The following is a 24,970-nucleotide window of genomic DNA, read 5'->3' on the forward strand; positions in this document are numbered from 1 at the left end:
TGCTCTCACCCTTCCTTCCACTGTCAAAGCTGTAGAAGCTACCTTCCAGCAAACATTAATAGCAAGATGAAGCTAATAACATTTTAAACTAGCAAAGTAATATTTACAAAGTTAATGTTTATCTGGAGTTTGAATTTATACTGAGGCAAAAGAATCTAGCATTTAGTGAAGATTGGTGAGATCTTCTTCTGTCTTAAACATATTTTTAAAAGTCTTAATCATTATGTGAGAATGAAAGTTGAAACACAGAAATAGTACTTATAATTCGGAGTTCATAGGATTTGTTAGATGCTGAAAAACATAAAAAAATTCCACATCTGTATATTATAACAAGACCTTTCAAATCTAAAAGTGAAATTAACTTAACAATTTTATAGCTAATACATTCACTTATATTTTTCATAACCACATGTGACTTGACTTCCTGCAACACATCCAGTAACACACTAACATATATAACACATGGAAAGATGGTGTCGTGGGAATCATTCCATGTCAGCAATAAATTTGAACAACTGATAAGCTAAAATCACTGATGAAAACTTCTGTTAAAAATGCTTGAGAATTTTAAGTGTATGGGTACTGATTGAGCTTCTGAACTGACTTTGGATCTTGTAAAGGGATGGTAGAGCTGTCTTTCCCAAATATAGCTGTAGACATTGAGAAGGTAGTTAATACATACTTTTGCTCTGCATTAAAAGTTGTGAATGAGAATATTCATATTCTTGCAGTTATAAGGAAAAAAAGATTATTTTTTTCAAAAGTCAGAAAGATAATGAAACATTTAAAATGTTTACTGATAGACTGAGACTTGCATATCTTGCACCAAAAATAATTGGCACAGGGACTTTCTAAGATATTACTGTTTAGCATAGTTTTCCAGGGGACTGGAAAATTCTATTCACAAACCTCTATTTAAAAAGAGTAAGTTGTATGATTAGGTTGATTAAATTGTGGAGTCTGGAGAAAGGCATAATAAAGCGATGTTGTGTTCAGGCAGAAAAGATTCAGTTGATGATCTTACCATTACCTTACAAATTATTTGACTTTTCTCGAAGATAACTTCTGTCAAACAGGTTTTGTTTATATTTTGACTTGTAACAAAGTGAAGAGTTTGTATACTTAAACTTTTGGCAAAAGACAGCCCCTATACTTCTAGAAGGAAAATGCATTAGTGTTATGTGGTAAAACAAGTTATTTTATAAGCATTCAGATCAGTAAAGTCTGCTTTTACACTGACTTGTATTTAACAGACCATATCAACCTTTCTTCCTCCCTCTGCATTCGCTACATCGGAAGGCATATTGTGTGCTGGGGCTGACCTAGAGCTACTTTTTTGTTGATTAGGCAGCTTGTATGTAAAAAGAAAATATTTATAGACGTTATAACCCAAACCAGTGGAGGGAGTTGAAAACTAAATACGTTCAGCCTAGAAGTCTAAAAGATTTTTCACAATATGGGTAACCAACCATTGAAGAAATATACCTAGCATTGATTTTGGATACTTCTGTACTCTATGGCTTTAATTCAGTATTGGATGGCTTTCTTAGTACAAAGCTGACACAGTAATGATTGTCTGGAGACAGAATTTTTGAGGCTGAGATTCTAGATTCAGTATGATCCCAAAAATCAGATGAGAAAAGCATAGTTTTCTTTCCTTTTTTCCCCCCATGACCTTTAGATGTATGACTCTACATATTGCTACTTAACAAGATATTGAATAAGCACGGTAATAGTTCTGCGTTTCAAGTATGCTTGTGGAGTACTTTAAAATCATCAGCAGCAGGAACATTATGTTGATATTAAGAACTGGTACAATTGTTGCAAATTACTGAGTTATGCAAGACTTGGAATAAAGAAGGAAGAGATATAAGAGAATTTTGAAATAGATTGACACTTTACTTTTGTATCTTTGTGAATGTTATTCTCTTGAACGGATAATCAGTGCTATAAGAATATAGTTTGTTATGTAAAATTAAGCCTGCAGTGTGTACTTACTATGTTTCTATTAGTAACTGGTGAATAACTGTCTTTTGTTTATAGGATTTAACTTCTGTTAAATGTTCAAACACATAAAATATTATTATTGGTATCTGAGTTAGAATAGTTTTTCAGTTACTGAAACAAACGCTGTTTTACTTTAACCGTATAGAGCATTTTTCACCAGAATGAATACATAAATAAATATGCTGCCTGCCAGGAGCTAAGGTCTGAGATGTTGTCAACAGGGTGCCACAACTTGTCAAGAGCACAGACTACAGTCTATTGCTACTCTTTCATGTGGGCATGAGTGACACTGCAAGCCAGAACCTGGGTAGCATCAAGGAAGATTACAAAGCCCTGTGGGTGCAAGTGAAAAGAATTGGTGCCCAAGTTATCTTTTCTTCCATTTTACCAGTTAGAAGAAAAGGTGCAGCCAAAAATAGACTTATAATGCAAATCAACTTTTGTCTTTGTGACTGGTGCTGTCGTGAGGGTTTTGGCTTTTATGACAATAGGACATTCTTTGATGACTATAGCCTATGGGATAGTCTATGGGACTAGACTATGGGATCCACCTGTCTAGAAGAGGCAAGGGGCTCTTTGACAGCAGGCTGGCCAACTTGGTGAGGCGGATTTTAAACTGAAGGACTTGGGGGCCAGAGTCCAAAGTGGCAAAGCTCACGCCATTGCAACTGACTGGGGAATAAGCCAGGCCAACCAGTGCAGTGACAAATATTCCTTAGCTGCCTCCCAAGGTGAGAACCAGAAGACCAGCCACCTCAAGTGTATGTATACCAAGGCACACAGCCTGAGGAACAAACAGGAGGAACTTGGAGCTCCGTGCCCAGTCAGAAAGTTTGTAAGAATAACTGAAACATAGTAGGACAACTCACATGACTGGAGGATTGTGATGGATGCCTGTAGGCTGTTTCATAATGACAGGCAGGAAAGAAGAGGAGGAGTCGTCATGCTATATGTTAAGGAGAACCTTGAATGTACAGAAGTCAACTACGGCAATTGTGGAAGCTCTATCGAATGCCTCTGGGGCAAGATCAGAGGGGTTATCTCCAAGGGGGATCTTATAGTAGACATCTTCTACAGACCTCCAAACCAAGACAATAAGGCCAGTGAAGCAATACTTGAGTCACTTAAGCAAGCTTTGAGTCAACAGAACCTGCTTCTTACGGGTGACTTCAACTACCCAGAGATTTGTTGGAAGAACAATGCAACAGCTCACATGTCATCTGTCAAGTTCCTGGAATGCGTAGAGGACTACTTCCTCATACAAATGTTAGATGTTCCAACCAGGAATGAGGCACTGTTGGACTTGCCACTCACAAACCAAGAAAACCTGCTTTGTAAAATCTTGGCTGTAGTGATCATGATATTGTGGAGTTTGGAATCCTGCTGAGCATGCTGAAGATTAGTGCTAAGACAAAGATTTTAGAAGAGCAAACTTCAACTCACTTAGAGCTCGGTTGGAAGTGATTCCATGAGAAGCTTCCATGGAGAATAAAGGAGCTAACAAGTGCCAGGAGTTTTTAAAGAACGCTCTCCTGGTAGTACAAAAACAGTTCATCCCCTTTAAAGCTAAGGGAAGCGAGTGGAGCAAGAGACTCCCTTGGCTTAACTGCGAGCTTCTGACTCTGCTCAAAACCAAAAGCGAAGTGTACCAGGGATTGAAAAGTGGACGAATGCCCATTGAGAGCTACCAGGGCATTGCTAAGGTGTGCAGAGATACAGTTAGAAAAGTAAAAGCTCAGCTTGAATTGGAATTTAGAGATGTCAAAAACTACAAGAAAGGGTTCTTAAGAATATAAACAATAAGCAGAAACAGAAGGAAACTATTGGCCTGCTGTTAAACAGGAGAGATTAATTAGTCACCAACAATGCTGCAAAGGCAGAGATTCTCAACACTTTCTTCAGCTCTGTCTTTACCAGCGCTGTTGGGCCCCAGGCCTTGGGAACAAAACGCCAGGTTGATACAAACACAGATGCACCATCAGTGAAGGAAATGGTGGTATGTGAACTATTACAGGAGCTTGACCCCTATAAATTAATGCGCCCTGACATTATTCACCCAAGGGTGTTAAGAGAGCTGGCTGACATCATTGCGAGACTGCTCTGCATAATCTTTGAGAAGTCCTGGAGATTGAGGGACATCCCAGAATACAGGAAGAGGACTAATGTCACCTCCATCTACAAGAAGGGCTTAAAGGAGGATCCAGGAAATTATAGGCCCGTCAGTATTACTTCAGTCCGTGGGAGTTACTGAATGAATCCTCCTGCAGTCTATCATAAGTCAAATGCTGCACTTGAGTGAGAAAAGCCAGCACAGATTTACAAGGGCAAATTGTGCTTGACAAACTTGATTACCTCCAGTGACAAAGTAACCTGCTGGTTGATGTGGAGTGAGCGGTGAACGTTGTTTACCTGGATTTCTCCAAGGCTTTTGATATGATTTCCCATAGCCTACTCCTAGAGAAATTGATATGTTATGGTCTAGACAAGTGGTCTGTGCGGTGGGTGGGGAGCTGGCTGACAGACCACACCCAGAGGGTGGTGGTAAATAGCTCCTTTTCAAACTGGCAACCTGTCACAAGTGAGGTCCCCCAGGGATCAATATTAGGCCCAATGCTGTTTAGTATCATCATAAGTGATCTGGATAATGGGATCAAGTTTACCCTGCTGAAGTTTGCTGACAATGCCAAACTGAGGGGAAAAGGACGCTTCAGAAGGGAGAACCACCCTGCAGGAAGACCTGGATAGTCTGGAAGAGTGGGCTAACAAGAACCTTATGAAGTTTGACAAGGACAAGTGTAACGTCTTGCACTTGGGAAAGCATAATCCAGGAGTGCAGCACAGGCTGAGATCTACCTGGTTGGGAAGTAGCTCTGTGGAAAGTGACCTGGGGGTCCTGGTGGACAACAAGCTCAATATGAGTGAAAAGTGTGCGGCTACTGTGGCAAAGAAAGCCAACAGGATGATAGGTTGCATCAACCAGGGTATCACCACCAGAGTTAAAAATGTCATTATTCCACTCTACTCAGCGCTTTTCAGGCCACACCTGGAATACTGTGTTCAGTTTTAGTCCCTGCTATATTAAAAAGATGTGGACAGGCTGGAGAGGGTTCAGAGAAGGGCCACAACAATGATCAAAAGACTGGGAAGCCTGCCATATGAAGAAAGGCTGAGACAACTAGATTTGTTCAGCCTTGAGAAAAGAAGGCTTAGGGGGACACCTTATCACCATGTTCCAGTATTTAAAGAGTGGCTACAAAGAAGATGGAGACTCCCTTTTCACAAGGACTCACACTGAAAAGATGAGGAGTAATGGGTCTAAGTTACTCCTGGGGAGATTCCAACTGAACACAAGAGGAAAATTTTTCACAATGAGAACAATCAGCCATTGGAATAATCCCCAACATTGAACACTTTTAAGATTCAGCTGGGCCATCTTGTCTAGACTGTGCTTTTGCCAAGAAAGGTTGGACCAGATGATTCTTGAGGTCCCTTCCAACCTGATATTCTATGATTCTACGAAACAAAATTATTTCTATTGTTTTAATCACACAAAACAATAATGAAATTTGAGTTTAATGAAAAGTCTGCAATAGATCATCATGTTCTTGAGATAAGTTTTTAATAATCAGTTTTATTCTTTCTGTTTAAGCATGAGACCCAACATCTTCTTGGGGATTAGTGAAGGCTCCGCTCAATACAGAAAATGGTACTATGAACTTATGGTGGACCATCTAGAGCCTTTTGTGACTGCAGAATCAACTCATCTACGAGTGGGCTGGGCTTCAACAGAGGGCTACTCACCGTATCCAGGAGGAGGAGCTGAATGGGGAGGAAATGGTGTTGGTGATGACTTGTATTCCTATGGCTTCGATGGTCTGCGTCTGTGGTCAGGTATTCTCCTGGGTTTTTTGGGGGGGTTTCTTTCGTTTTATTTTAAATACCAGAATGTTGTTTGCAATTCTGGTGAATTTGTTTTCAACAGCAGCAAAGTGAATCGGATGTTTCGATTAACACTAGGAATATACAGAAACAGTACCTTATATCAGAGTATGTTTTAAGTTCACATTGCATATTGAAAAAAAATTGTTTCATACAAAGTAATGTAGATAGACTAATAATTTGTGTTTCAGCCTGGGAATTTTCTTTTTTTCATAGTAATTTGTTTAAACTTCAAAGGTGCAAAAAATGAAGTCTGACAAACAGTCATCTGGACTTGTAATTCCTGAGTGATAGTGTAAGAACAGCCTGAGAGATTTAATTCGCAGGACTCTCCTCTTTTTTTTTTCTTTTTTGTTCTTTTTTTAAAAAAAAAAACCCCACAGATTTTTAATATGGATCTTTGGTTTAGAAATTTAGAAATACTTCAGAGGTGAAGAAGATTTTGAAGTATGCTTTTTGCCATACATTTTAAAACCAGATATTTTTCTGTAGTGATGTTTTATTTACATACATTAAGACCGACCATTTATTGCAAGACTTGCAGAATCATATTCCTAGCTTGCATATGGTGTGTTTGGTTAGATGTTAAACATCTTTAAAATGTTATTGGCCCAGCTTGGGTCTATTCGTTAATAGTAATTGCTGTATGCAGATTCTAGTGTTAAAGGAAGCTGAACGAGGATCTAAAGTATTTGTATTTACTGTTTATTCTGTCAGTACCTTATTCTGTCTTTAAACTGGGTTAGCGCAGCAAAATCAGAATAATAAGAAAGCAAGCTTGATCTCTTTTTCTTAATCTTTTTCACATAATTTAACTTTTGTGAGAAGATGCCCAGATATCATTTAGAATGGATAGTCCTAAACTTCTTGAAAAAAGTTGCTACCGTTGTTTCTTTTTGTTGAGGAAAAATTTTTTCCTTTGGTTTTGAGTGATTATTGGGCAGTGGTGAACTGAGGAACTGACTGCAAACTGGGTTAGACTCATTGGATTGGCAGTTCTTGCCACAATGAAGATATAAGCAAATTTTCTAAAGCTCCTTAGCAGACAAGAGAGATGTTTCAGTGAGTCAGCTGTATGTATCATTCAAGGTCTTTGAAGTTTTGAGGCATTGTGGCTTGGTACTTGGAAAAGAATACAGTTTTCCATTTCAAAAGACTTTTCCAATCAAAATAGCAATGGATGGTATTATTAAGTAATAATGTATCGACTGAAGTGGCATTTTAGGAAAATAGCTACCACTTTGCCTCTCATATATGGTGCGAGTTACTTTGGAACAATGATGCATAATTAATGATGTCATTAAAGCTGTGTCATAACTGAGTTTGTCAGAGAAACTTTTATTACAGAAGAGCCAGAAAATAATGAGCCAACTGAAATAGCTTTCATAGTTAGAGTCCCTTTTAGAGACGAAACAAAAGATTACTGAAAATCAAAATGATTTTTTTACCCACCGGAAACTTTTTCATCAGAAATGTCACAAAAGAATAGATGAACAACTGTTTGTCGTTCTCAAGTCAATAATCCAGTCCAGTCAAAAAAAGTCAGACCACCTTTGTATATGCAACTTTTGTATATTAATCTCTGTTTTGGTTGCAACTGGTAGATTTGGTTTCTACTCCTGAGTTTCTGTTCTGGACCAAGCCTTTACCAGAATCACATTTAGTTTACATTTGTTTCTTCATTCCTGTAATTACTTCACTAATATGCAGAGGCAAAACTCATAGATTTTTAAAGTCGAAGGCCAGAAAAGGCACTCAGATCATTTGGTCTGACTATGTGTTCATTGAAGACAATGACATATTTCTGTTAACATTCAGCCTTGCGTTGATCTCAAAAACCTCTATTTGGCTAAATTTCAACATCTAAAAAGGCATCTAATCTCAAAAAGTATGCCTGAAGGAGATGAAGCATCCGCTCTTCATTGATATCTCTTTTAGAGTATAGTTAGCCCTGCCATTAAGTAATTGTCCCATTCAGTGATTTATTTGAAACTAACCCTCACCTGTTGTGATGTTTTTCTCTGCTATTCTCTACTGTGCTCTGTGAATTTTGGGATGTAGAGCTGGTAGAAGGTAGTTTCCTTGCAAGCTATTCGTTACACTGTGACTGCTACTCTGTGTCTCAGCAGTGTTTCCCATAGATTTCTTGATTGGTGAGTGGCCCTCAGAATTGCTCCGAGTCATTCACTTGTCTTTCTCATGGAACTGAGTATTCTTACAGCAACCAAGCTAAGGACATTTTGTCTTGAAACGGTGTAGGGAAGCAGCAAGAGCATGTGATTTTTTTTTTTTTTTTTTCCCCCCCTGGCTATACTGCTGACTGCCCTATCAAGACGGGCAGGTTGCACAAAAGCATCTGTCCTACAGTCTGCAGATTATGTGGCAGTATCAGGACGTCGTTTTCCATACACAGAATATTAGAAGTGGTGTTTTTTGTTTTCCCTCGGGGAGATGGAGGTGGTTTGTGTATGAAAACTTATCTGGAGAAGAATTATTGAGGTGCTTTTTTTGTTATTTTTGCTGCTGTTAAAAACACATGCTATCTTCATCTTTTTGGAAATATAGTGCTTTTAGTTAAGTCCCTCATGTTTACAGAAATTCGACTGCATAGTTAAAAAGTTAGTACTCTGTTCTTAATATGCATTATGGTTAATCTCTTGCAGACATTGCATATGTTTTTTTTGGAAAACGTGTCTAGAGATATTTGCATACAACTTTCATGGTTTTCCATAAATTTTCTGTTCTAGATGGCAGTAAAGTTCAGAAACAGTCGTTTTCTATTTCTGTACTCTACAGGTTATTTCTCTTGAGAAGCAGGTGTGCTTGTGTAAATGCAATTTGATGCAAGAGAGAATGATCTTTTAGAATTCATATAAAACTTATTAAAGAAAAATATGAATATTACTGAACATATATGCCTCAAAATTGCTGCTGCCTTTGTATATGCCAGAAAAATGCTGCTTTACGGTTTGACTATGAAACTCAGTAGTATCATCTTACACGAGTTTGTGAAGGTACCGTGATGCGGGCCTTAATAACAGGAAGTACCTTACTTTTTCTAAATAATTTAAAAGACGATATTTGTCCTTATCTTGAATAATGAAGCATTCTTTAGTAAAGTATACTAGGTTTCATTTTAGATACTAATAATTGTTTTTCAATTTGCACTTCTACTACTGTGAGGAACAAAATTTCGTTTTCTTGGACTTGACTGATTATATGGGTATCAGTAATTATTTTCACTTACATTAAATGTAATTTAATTGTATTATAAATAGCTTTGTAGATACAATTATATGATTCTATTCACTATATTGCAAGCTTAAAATCAGGTATTGGATGTTATAGGTTAGATATTTGTGTATTAGCATGTTTGTGTTCTATTGCTATGTTTTCTTTCTCCTTTTTTAGGCTGCTGTGAAAAGCTGTATGATTTTCCGAAGTTTTGCTGAATGTGTCTCCTTTACTTCCATAGGTTGTGTAGCACGAACAGTAAATTCTCCCAACCAACATCTGTTAAGAACTGATGATGTTATTAGCTGCTGTTTGGATCTGAGTGCCCCCAGCATCTCTTTCCGGATAAATGGTCAGCCGGTTCAAGGAATGTTTGAGAATTTCAATATAGATGGCCTCTTCTTTCCAGTTGTCAGCTTCTCTGCAGGAATAAAGTTAGCATTCCATGTAGTTTGTTTGTTTGCTTGTTTTTTTTCCCCCGGTCTGTTTTTTGTCCTGTATATGTGAATATGCTGAATATTTCCCTGGCTGTCTTTGCTCTCAATTCCCTTTCTGACATCTGCTTCTTTGGCACAGTTCCAGTTCTTGGATAGTGAGAGGTACAAAGGAGTCCTGAAGAGATGCATCTGTTGTTTTTCAGCACACTAGTGTACTCAGGTGGTTTGCAGATAGACCTTAGAAACAGCTTCTTTATCCTTTCTGGTATTACGTTCAGCAATGTAGCTGACACATTGCTACACATTCACTCCAGGACAGCATTTTGCCTATATGGACAGAAAAACATCAGTCTTTTATATCAAAAATATATTTACTGTAACTTATTCATTATGAGGTAGTAACTATTATTTAAAGATGCATTATCTGCACTTACCTTAAGAAATGGTGGTTGTACAATTTCTTTTCAGCAGGGTGGGTGAGTATGAATTCACTCAATTTGTATTCAGGTTGCTGTACTGTTTTTTTGTAAAATTTCGAGTCACACTTGAGGTGCCAGACTTCTGCTTCCATGTATTGAATAGTTTGAGACTATAATATTAAAAAAGATTGTGTAGTGTTCCAGCAGGGGGAGGAACTTTAGCAGGTCTGACAGAGGTAAAGGCTGAAAGATGATATCTGTTGCAAAAAAAAGAAAGAATTGTTTACTTTTTCCCTTGTTTTTTGCACCTCCTACTTCATAAACTCCAGCACTAGTTAGATAAAGTGGAACAGTAAACAACGTGAAGAAGCAGCAACATTGAATTATTTTTTTTTTTCCTTTTTTAAAAAATAGCATTCAATAGTTGTTAGGCTTATAAACTGATTAGGTTTGACACCAGAGGTTTCTCAGTTATCTAAGGTAACTCTGGTGTTTACAGGGTACGTTTCTTGCTTGGAGGTCGCCATGGAGAGTTCAAGTTTCTTCCTCCACCTGGATATGCCCCTTGCTTTGAAGCTGTCCTACCGAAAGAGAAGCTGAAGGTGGAGCATAGCCGAGAGTACAAGCAGGATCGAAGCTATACAAGAGACCTGCTGGGTCCCACTATCTCTCTGTCGCAAGCAGCTTTCACTCCAGTTCCTGTAGATACTAGCCAGGTATGGAAACTGAAAGACTGCATTTTCATTTTTAAACACATATGTTATAGGCCTGTGTTATTTCACATTTGGTTGAATTTGCAGCTTGTCTCATACTTGTTTTTCTTGGGATTTCATTGGTACATTTCATTGCAAGAAGCTGATAAATGGTGTGTAAAGTCCTTATAGTGCTCACTAGAAATTTCATCTATTTCGTTTCACAAACAGTATAATAAATAATGTCTTATCCTGAATATTAGAGTAGCAAAAAAGAATATTTGAACTTCTTGTTCTGTTACTAGACATTTTTATTACTGTTTATTACGATTACCGAAGACTTTGAATTATGGTAAGACTTCTAGACTTTTAACTTCAGCTCTCATTCTCTTCTGGACTTGCAAGTTACTGAGAGTGGCATTTGACTCACTGTGGATAGTAAATGGCATGTGTTGAAGTTATAGTTTGGTTTGTTTTTTTTTTTTATTTTTTACATAATTGCAAAGAGCAGTAATTCTTTGATGCCAAAGAGTTCAGTCTCTGACCACAGATAACGAGTTCATTTTACAGTTGACTATAATTTGAGATGGTACAAATTTTTTTTGCACTATGTGCTCAGATTTTACTGTATTTAGGAACTCATTTCTGAAAAAAACCCATATAAAAAAGGACAAACCTGTAAGTTTGTTGCCATTATACACTACAGCATTCTACATTTGTCATGTAACTATTGTTCCGTAACACCAACAATTAGGGTAACTATCATGATTCACAGCACTGTATGTTTGAGGTCTCTTGTTTTTGAGGTAAAGCAGATTTGATTTCAAATTCTGGAGGTAGAGTGATGTGCTTTCCTGATTTCACTTATCATCACCTGATTTTTTTATTTTATTAGTTTTATTTTAAATGAGGTTCTGTTCTTAAATGTTTATATTTTTCTGAAGTGTTTTTCACAACATTACCTTGGTTGTTGAGATTTTTAGCATTTTTTCAGCTGAGAAATAACATTGGCTTGAGTAGTTTCTAGCTAGCTGCCAGGAATGAATTCTGTGCCATTTGGAGATGTTGAATTTAAAACTGTTTTCTCTTGCTGGTCAAACTCTGGAACTTGCAAGTGCATAGGTTAAAGTGTTTCTGTTGATCTAAGAAATCTCTCTCACTTTAGTCAGTAAGAACTGAATTATAATTTAGGTTTAGTTGAGGAATCTGGTTTGTACAAAATTTCTGTTATGCAAGTTTGGGTGGCACTGTCAAGCAACTTTTTTATAATAGCCTCTTTCTTTCTTCTCTCTTTAGATCGTTTTGCCTCCCCACCTGGAAAGGATTAGAGAAAAATTAGCAGAAAACATCCACGAACTTTGGGTTATGAATAAGATTGAACTTGGCTGGCAGTATGGACCAGTATGTACCTTTCAACTCCGTTTTCTGTTAATTACTTAGTATTATTCAGCACATTGGTTTCAGTGTGCTAATGAGACTGCATTTTTTTCCATCCTTCCAAAATTAGTAAGGTTTTAGACCTTTTCCAATAGAATCAGGTGGAAACCAACAGTGCTTGTGTATTTCTGAACTAAATTCCTGGTATTAAAGCTGTTTGCTGCTGATATTTTCAGCCAGTCTATCTGCCAGCAAAGAAAGCACATAGTGGGTTTTTCACCTTCTGTTTGTTCTTTAGGCAATAAGTTTAGTTGCCTGGTGGAGTAAACCAATAAAAGCAGTTATTCTTACTTCTCTTCGCATGTCCGACTGACATAACTCTTTCAGAAGTCTCAAACTTATTTTCCATCAGAAATAAGTATTTCCTTTAAGAAATTCCATTAGATCTGCTTTTCTTCTTCCTCCTTAGATCTGCTTTTCTTCTTCCTCCTCTTCACCTCTGGATCATATCTGTATTAAGTGCTCCACATAGCAATTTTCTTGACTCTTTCCTACTTCTCATGGAGTATGACAGAAAAAAAATATGTGGCTTATGGCTTTCATACAAAATGCAGTCTGTTTTGTTGAATTGGATTTTTTTTTTAATCAGTAATTAGAAAAGTGTACAAGCTAGTTATTTTGATCCCAAATGGTGGTGTTCATGAAGAAATATTGCTGTGAAGAATATCTAGAAACGTAAAATAGATACTAGGTATAAGTCGGAAAATATGTGTATACATATAGAAACATATATGTATTCTATTTTGTTACTAAAAAGATTTTAGTACTAAAAAGATTTTTTACTAAAAGTCTTCTAAGGAGTTCAGATTACAGATTTAGTGTAAATAAATTAGGTATTTTATTTGGTGTAGCATGCGGCAGTATTTAAAAATATTTGATTAACAGAAAAGATCTCTAGATTTTGTTGTTGCTTTCCCCACCAAATCAAACACAAAACCTCAGTTAAATTAATGTGTCAAAACATTGTAATTGTGGTGTAATCATACCAGCTGTGAAGCAATCTGCAGGAACTTTTAGTGTACTATTACTTGCCATTGAGAATCTAATTGTACAGTTGAACACTATTTTAATTTAAACAATATATAGTAAATATCAAGCTAAGCAGCAATAAAAGTCGTTATATCCAGAATGAAACCAGGTGCTAAATCTTTTAATTTATTCAGCTTTCTCTCTCTAGCTTTAGTGTTCTATGGTTGGATGTGCTTACTTTGGGAATGTGGCAAAGTATTGAATTAGATGATCTCTAAGGTCCCTTCCAGCCTATGCCATTCTATGATTCTATATGCTGATCATCCTCTGGAGAGTGACTCCTTTATCATATTGGTTTCTCACAGATGATTTTACCGCTTTAAGACACTGTTGCCAATTCTAGTTATCTGAATTGATGCCCTGCAGTTAATGAGCACTGAGGGAAGGCATGAAACAGAAATTAGCTGGTTTAGATGCACACGTGAATCCTCTGATCTTAGATTTAGTCTTTTTAATTCAGAGCAAGATGCATTATATATATAGTAGCTAGTGATGTTTTTTCACTAAGTCAAAAAGTTTAAAGGCTAAAAGACAGAGAATATGTAGATTTAAATCTATAAATCTATAGATTTATAAAATAAAAAAAAATAAATAAATCTATTTAAAAAGTCTACTGTAGATTGCATTTTATATTCTCTCCTACGTAACTGTTGCCTCATATCTGTGTGTAGTATCACCAAAGTCATATCCAGTGTTGCATGTGATATTAATACTGCATTTTATACATGTAACAAAGTAAAACAACAAGCTGATGTCACAAATTTAAGGACTTTTGTTAGCTGGCTTTGTTATAAGTCTGAATATGAGTGGTATTTAGGTGTCCAACTTGAAATCATCAGATGCATCTGCGTATTTTTGTTTCTATTAAACTTCACTGTGCGTCTAAAACTAAACACAAAATTTAAGAATTGATAGGTGTCATGAGTTCTTCCACCTATATAACATATTTGCAAGGCAGTAGATTTTTATATGGTGCTTAGAAAAAAAAAGGGGGGGAGTGGGAAGACAAGCTACAAAATATGTTGAATTTATAATAGAAGTGAAAAGAGTGTCTGTCACTAGGGGAAATGCAATTAACATTGGAATTCTGAGGAAAACACCTGATGCTCAAGATTTAAATTAGCTACACACAGATCTAAAGTAGTCCTTCTTGGAGACTATGGTGAATCTTTATTAATGCAATTACCATGGGTCTTAAAAGAAATCTGCAAATAAACATTTTCAGTGTCTACTAAAAGATGTTTCTCATTTCAGCTGCTAATGATTTTGATCAAGTGACTTGACAATTGAATTGCTTGTATTGCCTGTCCAAAGAACATTAATCCCATCAAATGAAGATAAATATCTCCTGGAGATTGTAAATATTTTTCAGTCAAAACCACAAACAAATGGCTGCTGTTCAATTTGATAATTATGTACTTACATCGAAATGGAAACATATGTTACTTGGAAATGTTATAGAGAAATGTGAGATATTTTTAAATGAGATTGAATAAACTAGATTGAGTAGTCATGTACAGTTTAGTTATTGTCATAGGAAAACACAGAACTGACAAAAATAGAATTTGACAAATGAAAAATAAATTTCAGTTATCAGTAATTCATGTTGTATTCACTTTGTGAATACTCATGTATAATTAACACACAGGTCTTGAAATTAGACAAGCTTTATAAATAGGTTACAGTTTGCAGGTGACTGTTTTTCCTTCCCCTGCTCTAACACACAGTTTTTATGTCCTGATATTAGGATTTTATTTAAGTGTAATCTTAGATACTGTATACGGCTTTATTGCCATGATGCTAGAGCTTTTTCATTTTAAGTCAATTACATTAAAATATCCAAAGAAAAACTCTTTCATTTGATGCAATATGCAGGGCAAGCAATCATTTTGTATTTCATTTCATAGATTTCATAGATTTCTAGGTTGGAAAAGACCTTAGAGATCATCCAGTCCAACCATCCCAAATCCCCATTAAACCATATCCCTAAGTAGTTCATCCACCCTATTCTTAAACACATCCAGGGATGGGGACTCAGCCACCTCCCTGGGCAGCCTATTCCAGTGGCTGACAACCCTTTCAGAGAAGAAATACTTTCTAACATCCAACCTGAGTCTCCCCTCAGGAGAGAAAGTCAGAAATTTCATGCCAGTTTATATGCTACTGACTTACCTTTTTTAAACATCAAAGCTGATCAAGCTGTTGAGAATAGATTATGTCCAGGTCAATGGTACCACTTCACTGAGAATTCCTGCCTTGATCTTTTTTTTAGCTAAAATAATTTAGAAGTTATCCCAGCCTCTCAGGTTGCCCTTTCTAGTTATGACCAGTATTAGACTAAAACTGTATAGAAACAATGCATCTTAAAAATATTTTTGATCAAATTTTTAAGTTTATAAAATGTAGGATTTTGTAAATTATAGTCTTCATGACCCTGCTGTCACTACAGTAAAAGTAAATTAATGTTTCAATCGTTTATGACTGCTGAACAGTTGCATTCTGCGTGTGTACTTCTGTACATAACTAACAAACATTTTCTGAACTAAAACGTAGGGTTGATTTGTCCTTTATATTGTTGCTTTCATTGGGTAAGGACTTCAGTACTATTCATATAAACTTATTTATACAAATTTTTTAATATAATTTTTCAAACGGTGCTGAAGAGGAGTTGTTGCTTTATGGCTATATGTCAAAACATAATGTAGATTGTACTGTTCTTGAACTTTGTGTGTTTATTGTGAACACCTGTATCATGAAAAGTACGAATTAGCATTTATTCCACTTGAGATCTACAAATCTGAGGTTTATTTTCAAATGCAAATTCTGCCTTACTTGAGCAGAATAATCATGCTTTGAGAATACACAATACTTTCTGTTTTGAAGTGTTCAGTTTCAGTAGTTCTGGCAGGATCAGCTTTAAGTACTTCGTATTTTGGACTAATTTTTAAGACACATTAAACTTATTTCTTTACTGTCTTTTCAGGTTAGAGATGACAACAAAAGACAACACCCATGCTTAGTGGAGTTCTCAAAATTGCCAGAGCAGGAAAGAAATTATAACTTGCAAATGTCACTTGAAACACTGAAGTAAGTTTCTAGAACTTTTGAAGCTTATAGTGAGAGTTTCCTAAGGAGGTGCAGTTTCCGGAATTATAATTTGACATGTGAATTACAATTTGATGTGTTGGTGAGGGTGGTAATATGAAAATGAGGGAGTAAGATACATTAATGGATGATGTATTTGGCATTGAAAATGACTTTGATAGTCTTTTCAATATCCATGGAATTTTAGATTTATTGTGGTAATGCTGATTATAAAATGACAACTCAGGCAGTTTTCATCTAGTTTGGAGAGAAACAGATCCAAGCTTTGAAAAAAAAAAAAAATCTTCACTTGTTTGGTTTAGTTCAATTTCATTTAATTGCTTTTAATTTTCTTCATTGATAAAGCACGGTTTGAAAATCAATCACTTTTGAGACTTTCAGTGAGATGTTTGTGTGTGTTTGTTCAAGTAATTGAGTTATCTAGCTCACAGAGATGCAATTTCTCATCTCAGCTTTGTCAATCAAGCAGGTGTGAAATCTTAGTTTGCTGTGAATGCATTTAAAATCTACTAGTGTAAGTAATTTCTTCTATATGTAGCATTGCATGTAGCTAACATGTTAAAATATTTCTCAGACTCGTAAATACCCAGTGGTAGATGTGGTTCTCCAATCACTCCAATTCGCAATCCATTTAAATCTATTTTTTTATCTTGTTAACATATAGTTGCTTTTTCCTGTTCATAGCATTAACAAAGGATGACTATCTGTGCATGGTAATACTTTGCAGGGAATATTTGTACTATATTATCAAAAAATTTGCCATGTAAAGTGAAAATGCACTATAGCATTTAGACTTGTAATATAAGAACTTTATGTCCTCATAGCAGAAAGCTAGGTAGAGCACTCCTCCTAGAATTTCTTGTAGATTCCTTCTCTGATCATCTTCTCTGCACTATTTATTGATCCACTATTCCCACAGTAAGCTAATTACTCAACGAGTGTTAAACAGTTTCTGGAGGGATATTGTGGCATTATTTAGAGATAAAGCATTCAGAGATAAATGGAACTCTATTGGAGGCAAGAAAATAAGTTCATATTTGTTGTCAGCTAGATATTAGAATTTCAAGGAAAGCTTTTGAGACCCCTGTCAAGACAACGATGTGGCAAGAATCCAGAATAGCTTCTTCCTTTCCAGATGACATCAGTAACTTTCTCTACAGTTGGATCTTTGCTAGAATAATCTGTATAACATAACTAAGGCATCATAAAAATCATACTCTTGGAATTAAATGCACACTCCTGACATTTCACTAAATATTAAACAAATTTTAGTAGTCCTTACATGGTTACTGGTTCAGGAGCCAATACTTTTCTAAATCTAACCCTGACAAAAAAAAATTGTTTTATAAACATATAAATTATAGATTACTTTTATTTTAGTAATTTTATTTCTTACTCTAGAGAGAGTCTTTTCATTAAATGGATAGTATCTAAACCATAAAGCATTCAGTCTTTCTGTGGATTTCAAAATTTGTATGCTTACTGGGCTCAGTCTTCATTTCATTCTTGAATTAGTCTTTGTTTTCTGAAGTATACAATTCTAATTTTGCCATATGTTGTATTTATCCTGTAGATATCTATTGTTCAGAGACTAGAATATGAGTGTCCCACTCAGTTCATTTCTGCAACCTTGTGAAGGTGGAAAATTCAGTACACTAATCCATTCTAAATGATCCATGCTGTGCTGAATTGTAAGCTACTTTGACTAGTTCTTTACTAGATGTTTCTAGTCTACTAGCAGTCATCTTCAACGAGGGAGAATGAGGAAGAGCAAAAGAAAAATATTCTTTTAAAACTTCCTCTAGTCATTTCTATGCTTTACAATTTGCATCAAACTGCGTACTGCATACTTGAAGCACTTGCAAGACATCAAGAATAACTCTTACTGTAATTGGGTTTTTTGTTGGTTTGTTGCCAGTTTTGCTGCCAGCTCTACTAGATGAGAGAGGCAGAAAACAAGGAAGTTCTGAGTCATATTATCTGACACAACATTTCTTTTCAATATATTGCTATCTCTGTATATTTTCCAATATGATTGAATACGTTAAAGAGCTGTAAAAAAAATATAGTATATGAAATGTCAAGATTCAGAAATGAGTTACCTCTGAAAATATCATGGGATTAAAATATGTTTGCTCATACTGTTTCTGCACATTCTTATGTATATATTGTAGTTTAATCTTGTGGGTTTTGGTGGGGTTTTGTTTGGTTAGTTTTTTCATGCTCACTATTTTGTGACTGACTTTTCCATTTCTACCTATTTATTCAGTTGTGTGTGATAGTTACATGCATCAATATTATGCTGAGGGCTGCATTCTGCCACTTTTAGTTTTCTTGTTTAGCTTTGAAGTGCTTTAGGGGTCTTTCAGGTTCTGCCAGTATGGCATGCTTTTTTTATCCTGTTGTGGCTTTCTGATTTGAATTTGCTGTATCTGGGTGGAGATAATATAGGGTTCAAATTCCCATCTTACATTACAAGAAAATTGAGGTTAATAGGGATTAGGTCTTCTGTAATACTTTCCAACATTAAATATTTTCTCTTGCTTATGCTTGTGATAGCTGCATACGATTTACGCCAATTGAAATTTAGCTGCATGGAGTATTTTTATCAGGTAGTGTGTTTTGCAGGAGGTGACCACTGCGTGTTGGTTTCCTTGTATCTGATTTTACCGTCTAATTTTAAATCTAGGTTCACAGACCGTAAGAGTAGGACTTACTTCATGTAGCTGGCACTAAAGATATACTGTAAGAATCTCCTTGAAACATACTATTCCATCTGCCAAAAGAAATACTGCTAGAGAAATATTTATGCTGTTTTTTTTTCTGCAGTCAGTTCAAGAGGAGTAAATACAGTTAAAGTAAGACTAGAAAATATCATTTTAACTATGATATCTATTAACATAGAACAGATTAAAACCTTGTTTTCCAGTTTTCTTCCACGTTGGGAAAATTTGGAATGGAATCCAAGGTTAACGCTTGTGATTTCTTCTTGTAATCAGTTTCAATCAGAGATACAGGTGTCTTCCTCAGATTTTGAGAAACTTCTGATTTGACTCCAAATGACCGACTTTTGTCCAGGATTTCTTTTCGTTTCAGTGTTGATATTTTAGTAACTCACCTAGGCTAAAGAAACTAAGACTTGATGACTGAGTATTGAATGTAAGTGCAGGAACAAATAATTGATGAGTTACAGATCAAATCCTGGAAACAAATGAGACTTAGGATTTATACTGCTGGATAGTATGACTGTAAGGGCAGGAAGAGGTCTGAAGTAATCAGAAACCTGCTTAATGCTGTTGACCTTGTTGTAAGGTTATGTAGAGAGTGTGTGTTTTCTGAAATGAGCTGCATCTTTCCGAGTCAGGCCAGAATGAGCTGTCTGGGTCAGTCGCTCTGTGGTAGAAGTCCTGTGGTACACAGCACGCCGTGTCTAGCTTCAGTCCTTTTCTCTGAAGTGAATTAATGTGCAACATCCATTAAGATGGCAGCTTTGCCCTAATGCTTACCATGCATTCTGCTGTCAGTCCTCTCTTCCGTAGCATATCCTAACAAAATCCAGATCCAATTAAAATCTCTTAATAACAACCTCTCTCTGTAAAGAAGATATATTCCAAGGATAACAAGTGATATTTCCTGGCTTTTCTCCTTTCATCAGCTTCGAAGTAAATAACATAACATAAAAAGAGTTTGATATAAAGCAGTATAAATAAGTATATAAAGCAGAATTATACATTTCAAGGGCAGGGAATCTTTCAGCTGATGCCTCATATAGATGAAATAGACTGTATGACAGTTCCATATTGACATAGCCCACTCATATTTTTACTAAAATTTTTAGGAATATCTCATAGCATTTTCTTAACACTGTCAGAAAGCTTATTACATTAAAAAAAAAAGGCTGATATCTTTCCATATTATATTGCTGTCGTTCCCATAGGTCTCATTTGTTGTATAGTGTCATTTATATATTCAGCAGTAGCTATGAATATAGAAACACTGGTGGTAATTTTTCTGTGCTTTCTGTGTCCTAGAACCCTGCTGGCATTAGGCTGCCATGTTGGAATTGCTGATGAACATGCTGAAGAAAAAGTGAAAAAAATGAAACTTCCAAAGAAGTAAGTTGAAATTCAAATGCACCTTTTTATCAGACAGTGTGAGTTAAGCAAACTGTATTTTAACAATTTGATATTTATATTGCTAGTTTAATTGGTACTTGGGTACACATGTATACATACAAATTGTCAGCAATTTAAACATACCTTTATCCACACCTTTTCTTTTAGATGTTTATGATCTGATGTGTAGACAAAGTCTAGGTTTTCCATGATTCATTGAAATGTCTGGCATTTGTTGTGACATAGTTCTTTTATATATGGAGTGTACTGCAGAAACTTGATGAATTTTAAAGCAAATATATTTTGCTGTGCTGCAAATATTTAAAGATAACCTTTTGAAAGTCCTAGAATGGCCATCTAATGACTTGAAGTGGAGAGAACTGATATAGCTGCCTGACTGTACTTGGTGATAAGCACATGACAGCCCTGCGGTGCAACATACATTTGAGCCCGTGGTTTGTCTAGATTGGTATAAAATTCTGGGGTATAAAGGAGGATAAAAATGTGTCTAAAACCAGAAAGTAAAGGGCACAGTTTCAGTATGAGAGAGCTTCCATGTGTTCTGTTATTCCTGAATTTAAATTAGTAATTTATTTTTGTTGGTTATAATGATAAGTGCTAATACCACCAGTAGCAACTCACAGCTCTTTGCAGTGGTGTGCTCTGTGCAGAAATAGATGTTTTTCTGCTATTGTGTATCTCTGTTGTTCACAGTCGTCTTTCACTGACTCATACCTTCATATTCCGTATGCTGCATCCCTAAGGTTGGTATAATAACCCCAAGCCTGTGTTTAAATAAAGCATGCCTTCCTTTTTCCTTTTGTGAGCCAAAAGCACATGTCACATTCTGGCAAGGTTCCTTCAGGCTTCTAGGTAATACTTTACTACAAGTTAGCTATAAGAACCTGGACCCTCAAGTCTTTCATCTATACCACACTGCACTGATTTGTATGCCATTGATATCACAGTTTCAGAATCCCTGATGTGGTTGCTTCACAAGGATGAATGACAATAAAAGCAAGGGATTAGTTTAAATTCCCCAAAACTGTTCTTCAGTTTTTGTATTCCAAAGTAACTGCATATAAAAAATAAAAAGAAGAGATGTCTAGGGTCTTCTGTATTTTTGTTCTGAATTTCCTGGGCAGAAATGTATATGCGTTTGCAAGATTGTTCAAGTGAATTAGATTTGATGCTTTTGAAAAACTGCAGCTACATGTGGTCAACGGTTCAATGTCCCCGTGGAGGCCTGTGACGAGTGGTGTTCCTCAGGGGTCAGTACTGGGACCAGTGCTATTTAACATCTTGCCATGTTCCACATTGCCTTCCTAGTGCCTTCCGATACCTGAAGGGAACCTGCAGGAAAGCTGGGGAGGGACTTTTTACAAGAGTCTCCTCTGATAGGACAAGGGGAAATGGGTTTAAGTTGAAGGAGAACAGATTTAGATTAGATCTTAGGAAGAAATTCTTCAGTACAAGGGTGGTGAGACTTTGGAATAGATATAAGGAAGAAATTTTTTACATTGAGGGTGGTGAGACACTGGAACAGGTTGCCCAGAGAAGTTGTGGATGCCCCATCCCTGGAAGTGTTCAGGGCCAGGTTGGATGAGGCTTTGGGCAACCTGATGTAGTGGAGGATTTCTCTGCCCATGGCAGGGGGGTTGGAACTAGATGATCTTTAAGGTCCCTTCCAACCCTAACCATTCTATGATTCTTCGATAAATCTCAAGTCTAATGAAATGATACGTCCTAATTTAAGAAGAGTGATAATGCTGAGTCTTTTAATGTCATTAACAGTCATTACTTTAGAAACCTAAGATCGTACAATACATACCAAATCAGAATTTTGATACCTCACATATAATAGATTAAAAAAAAAAAGTAAAAAGGGAAAAAAAATGTGGCTACATTCTAAATAACATCAGATATTTGTTAAGGAAAAATGGAGCTAAGATTTCATGATCTAGATCCAGTTGTGCACGTTTTTTTTTTGTGGGATACAGTCCTGGAGAGAAGAAAGGTTACTCTTTCACAGTTAAACTAGACTTAACCATAACAAAAAATAAACCAAACCAAGAAGTTACAGGAGGTAGTGTGTAAAAGCTAAATTTTTGATGGGAGAAGAGATGTCACTTCGTGTGTTTACTAGTTATTTCTGCTCCTGTAGATAACACAAACGCATTATCCCAACACTTTGTCAGTTTTCCCATGGTAATTTATTAAGTTCTTATATGTGCTTGACAAAAACATTTTATACTATTATGAAAAACAGAAACAACAGACATCACTTGAATATAATTAGCTCATCAGCTTTACTTTCTAATAAATTTCTCAACACCTTACTTTGTATATTCTTTGTTCATCATTTCCGCCATCCTGTTGTAACACTGAAGTTTGTAAAATGCTAAAAACAAGTTTATATTTCTGTCAGTCCCACGGAATTTTGGCATCACAGCCACACTGGTTACAAGTTGGGGAAAATAACTTTTTTAACTGACAGTTGTACCACAAATTTGCCTTCTCTAATACAGAACCACTCCACAAAAGAGCTTTTTTGGACCGTTTTGAACAGCTAGCTGAAGTGTTCTATAAATGCAACTTTTGCTGTTGGAAAATGTCTTTCTATTAGGAAGCTTTTTCTTGGTATAACTTTACTTTAGGTTTTTGAATAAAGCATCTTTCAATAAGTTTTTATTTTAAAATACCTCCCTGAAATATTCAAAGTCTTATTTTATAGATTCTAAATATTTAGAATGTGTTGTTTCTGTGCCTTAAAAAAAGTCTAAATTAACTAGGAGAGGAAAAAAACGATTCTCGGAATGAAAAGAAAAAATTAAAAAGAAAAAACTTTTGTGAAATTGAATTTTATTTTGTAAAACAACTCACATAGACTGCTGAAAATCTTTAATCAAGAGAGCAGACTATGGACTAAGATCACCTGAAAACATATCTACCACTTTTTCTGTAACTTTAGGTGGTAGCACAAATAAAAATTCCATAATACTTGTTATAAATCAGTGGCAGATCAATATGGTAGTGATAATGTGCTGTTGATGCAGTTAAATTTTCAACTTAAATATTATTCCACGTTACTTACCTACTTCTTAAAAAAATTATCAATATATTATATTATTATAAAAATTATTATATTATCAAAATTATCAGTATAAGACCAGCAGAGATACTGAGCAAGGTAAGGCCAGTAATACACTGATGAGAAGATGACCGGGCAGGAGCTGGGATTTTAGCAACCTCTTTCAACTAGTAACATCAGTCTGTGGCTAAAGACAATTCTGCAACATGGATCTGTACATACCAGATGCTTTTGTTATTTTCCTTAGTATCCGTGATACTTATCCTTGACGAGTATTCATTTGCATCCTGAAATAAGCTATGCACGTTCTCTGTGACAAAATCCGGAGCATCCTTTGAGACCCCTGGTTCTTTGACCCTGCTTTTATATCAAAATAGCTGACTATCATAGCTTTTATATGCACAATATAACACTTGTGCAGGGGGGTGTCACAGGAAAGAACGCAGTAATTGCCTGACGAATGTGTTAATTCTGTATGATTCACTGTTTCCATTACTGATTGTTTTACTCATCTCACTGACTTCACAGCTACCTGAGAAGATGTGACGGTGAGGGCAGTAGCTAGCACGTGGGAGACAGCAGCACAACTACCAACTGCTTACTTAATTCTGCAGTAGAAACTTGCCGATTGATGACTATATGGATGGTTGATTTTTGGATTGATGTTTTGAATTGTTTCTTTCAGACTTATTTTTTTTTTTTTTTAATGTGGTAATTTTGAAGGAAGGTCCAACCCTCATTTTTATAGATCATAATCCTCCTTAAATATTTGCTTGTTTTCAATTCTTGTTTTCAACCAATAATTTGTTTAAATGGCTTTTAGAGTAGTTGTCACAGAAGAGAATTAATTAAGATTTGTAAAGTATTTGAATATTTTAGAATATAAATGGGGATAAATACTGTTTCTTTTTCTGGATTTCTCTCTATCAGTCCAAACAAAGAAACAACAAGAAAATGCCAAAGTTGTTTAGAAAATAATTAGACAGTTATTTAAACTAGCCATTCTTTAAACACCCCAGCATGTATAATTTCAGTGAGAGAATGTTGTTGTTATTTTCCACAGATCCCTCTCAATGTGACCAAAATAGCGCTTGTTTTGTCAGTATGCTCCAGGAGAAATGTTCAGGGATATTCAGGGCACGTCTGCCAGCTCCATCCTGGTCTCTCCTGGGGCCGCAGAGAAGCTCTGGCACCTGAAGTGCCACTGCTCTCCCCAGCCCCGCCTTGGTTTCTGCAAGGCTGTTTTTCACATTTTCACACTTTTTTCCTCACTCCTCTCTACTTGTCCAGTGTTTTGCGCTTTCTTAAAAATGTTTTCGCAGAGGTGTCACCTGTGTGGCTGAGGGGCTCAGTTTTGGGCAGTGGTGGGTCCCTTTTGGAGGAGGCTGGAAGTGGCAGTGCGTGGCACGGGGTAGCCCCAGTCACTCCTCACAGAGCCCCCTGCAGCCCCCTGCCAGCGCCTGGG

The 24,970-nt window shown here is 36.1% G+C and overlaps 1 protein-coding gene across 1 annotated transcript in view; it reads left to right on the forward strand.

The window, feature by feature from the left end:
• The window catches only part of RYR2 (ryanodine receptor 2), a 333,950-nt gene that overhangs the window by 130,253 nt on the left and 178,727 nt on the right, over window positions 1-24,970 (forward strand). The window contains exons 20-25 of the mRNA XM_086626085.1: window positions 5,657-5,898; window positions 9,422-9,614; window positions 10,536-10,752; window positions 12,025-12,129; window positions 16,178-16,281; window positions 20,331-20,414. Of these exons, the coding sequence (XP_086482211.1) occupies window positions 5,657-5,898; window positions 9,422-9,614; window positions 10,536-10,752; window positions 12,025-12,129; window positions 16,178-16,281; window positions 20,331-20,414 (945 nt within the window). The remainder of the gene's footprint in view (window positions 1-5,656; window positions 5,899-9,421; window positions 9,615-10,535; window positions 10,753-12,024; window positions 12,130-16,177; window positions 16,282-20,330; window positions 20,415-24,970) is intronic.

This window comes from Tauraco erythrolophus, chromosome 2 (assembly GCF_009769465.1).
Source record: "Tauraco erythrolophus isolate bTauEry1 chromosome 2, bTauEry1.pri, whole genome shotgun sequence".
Classification (NCBI taxonomy): Eukaryota; Metazoa; Chordata; class Aves; order Musophagiformes; family Musophagidae; genus Tauraco; species Tauraco erythrolophus.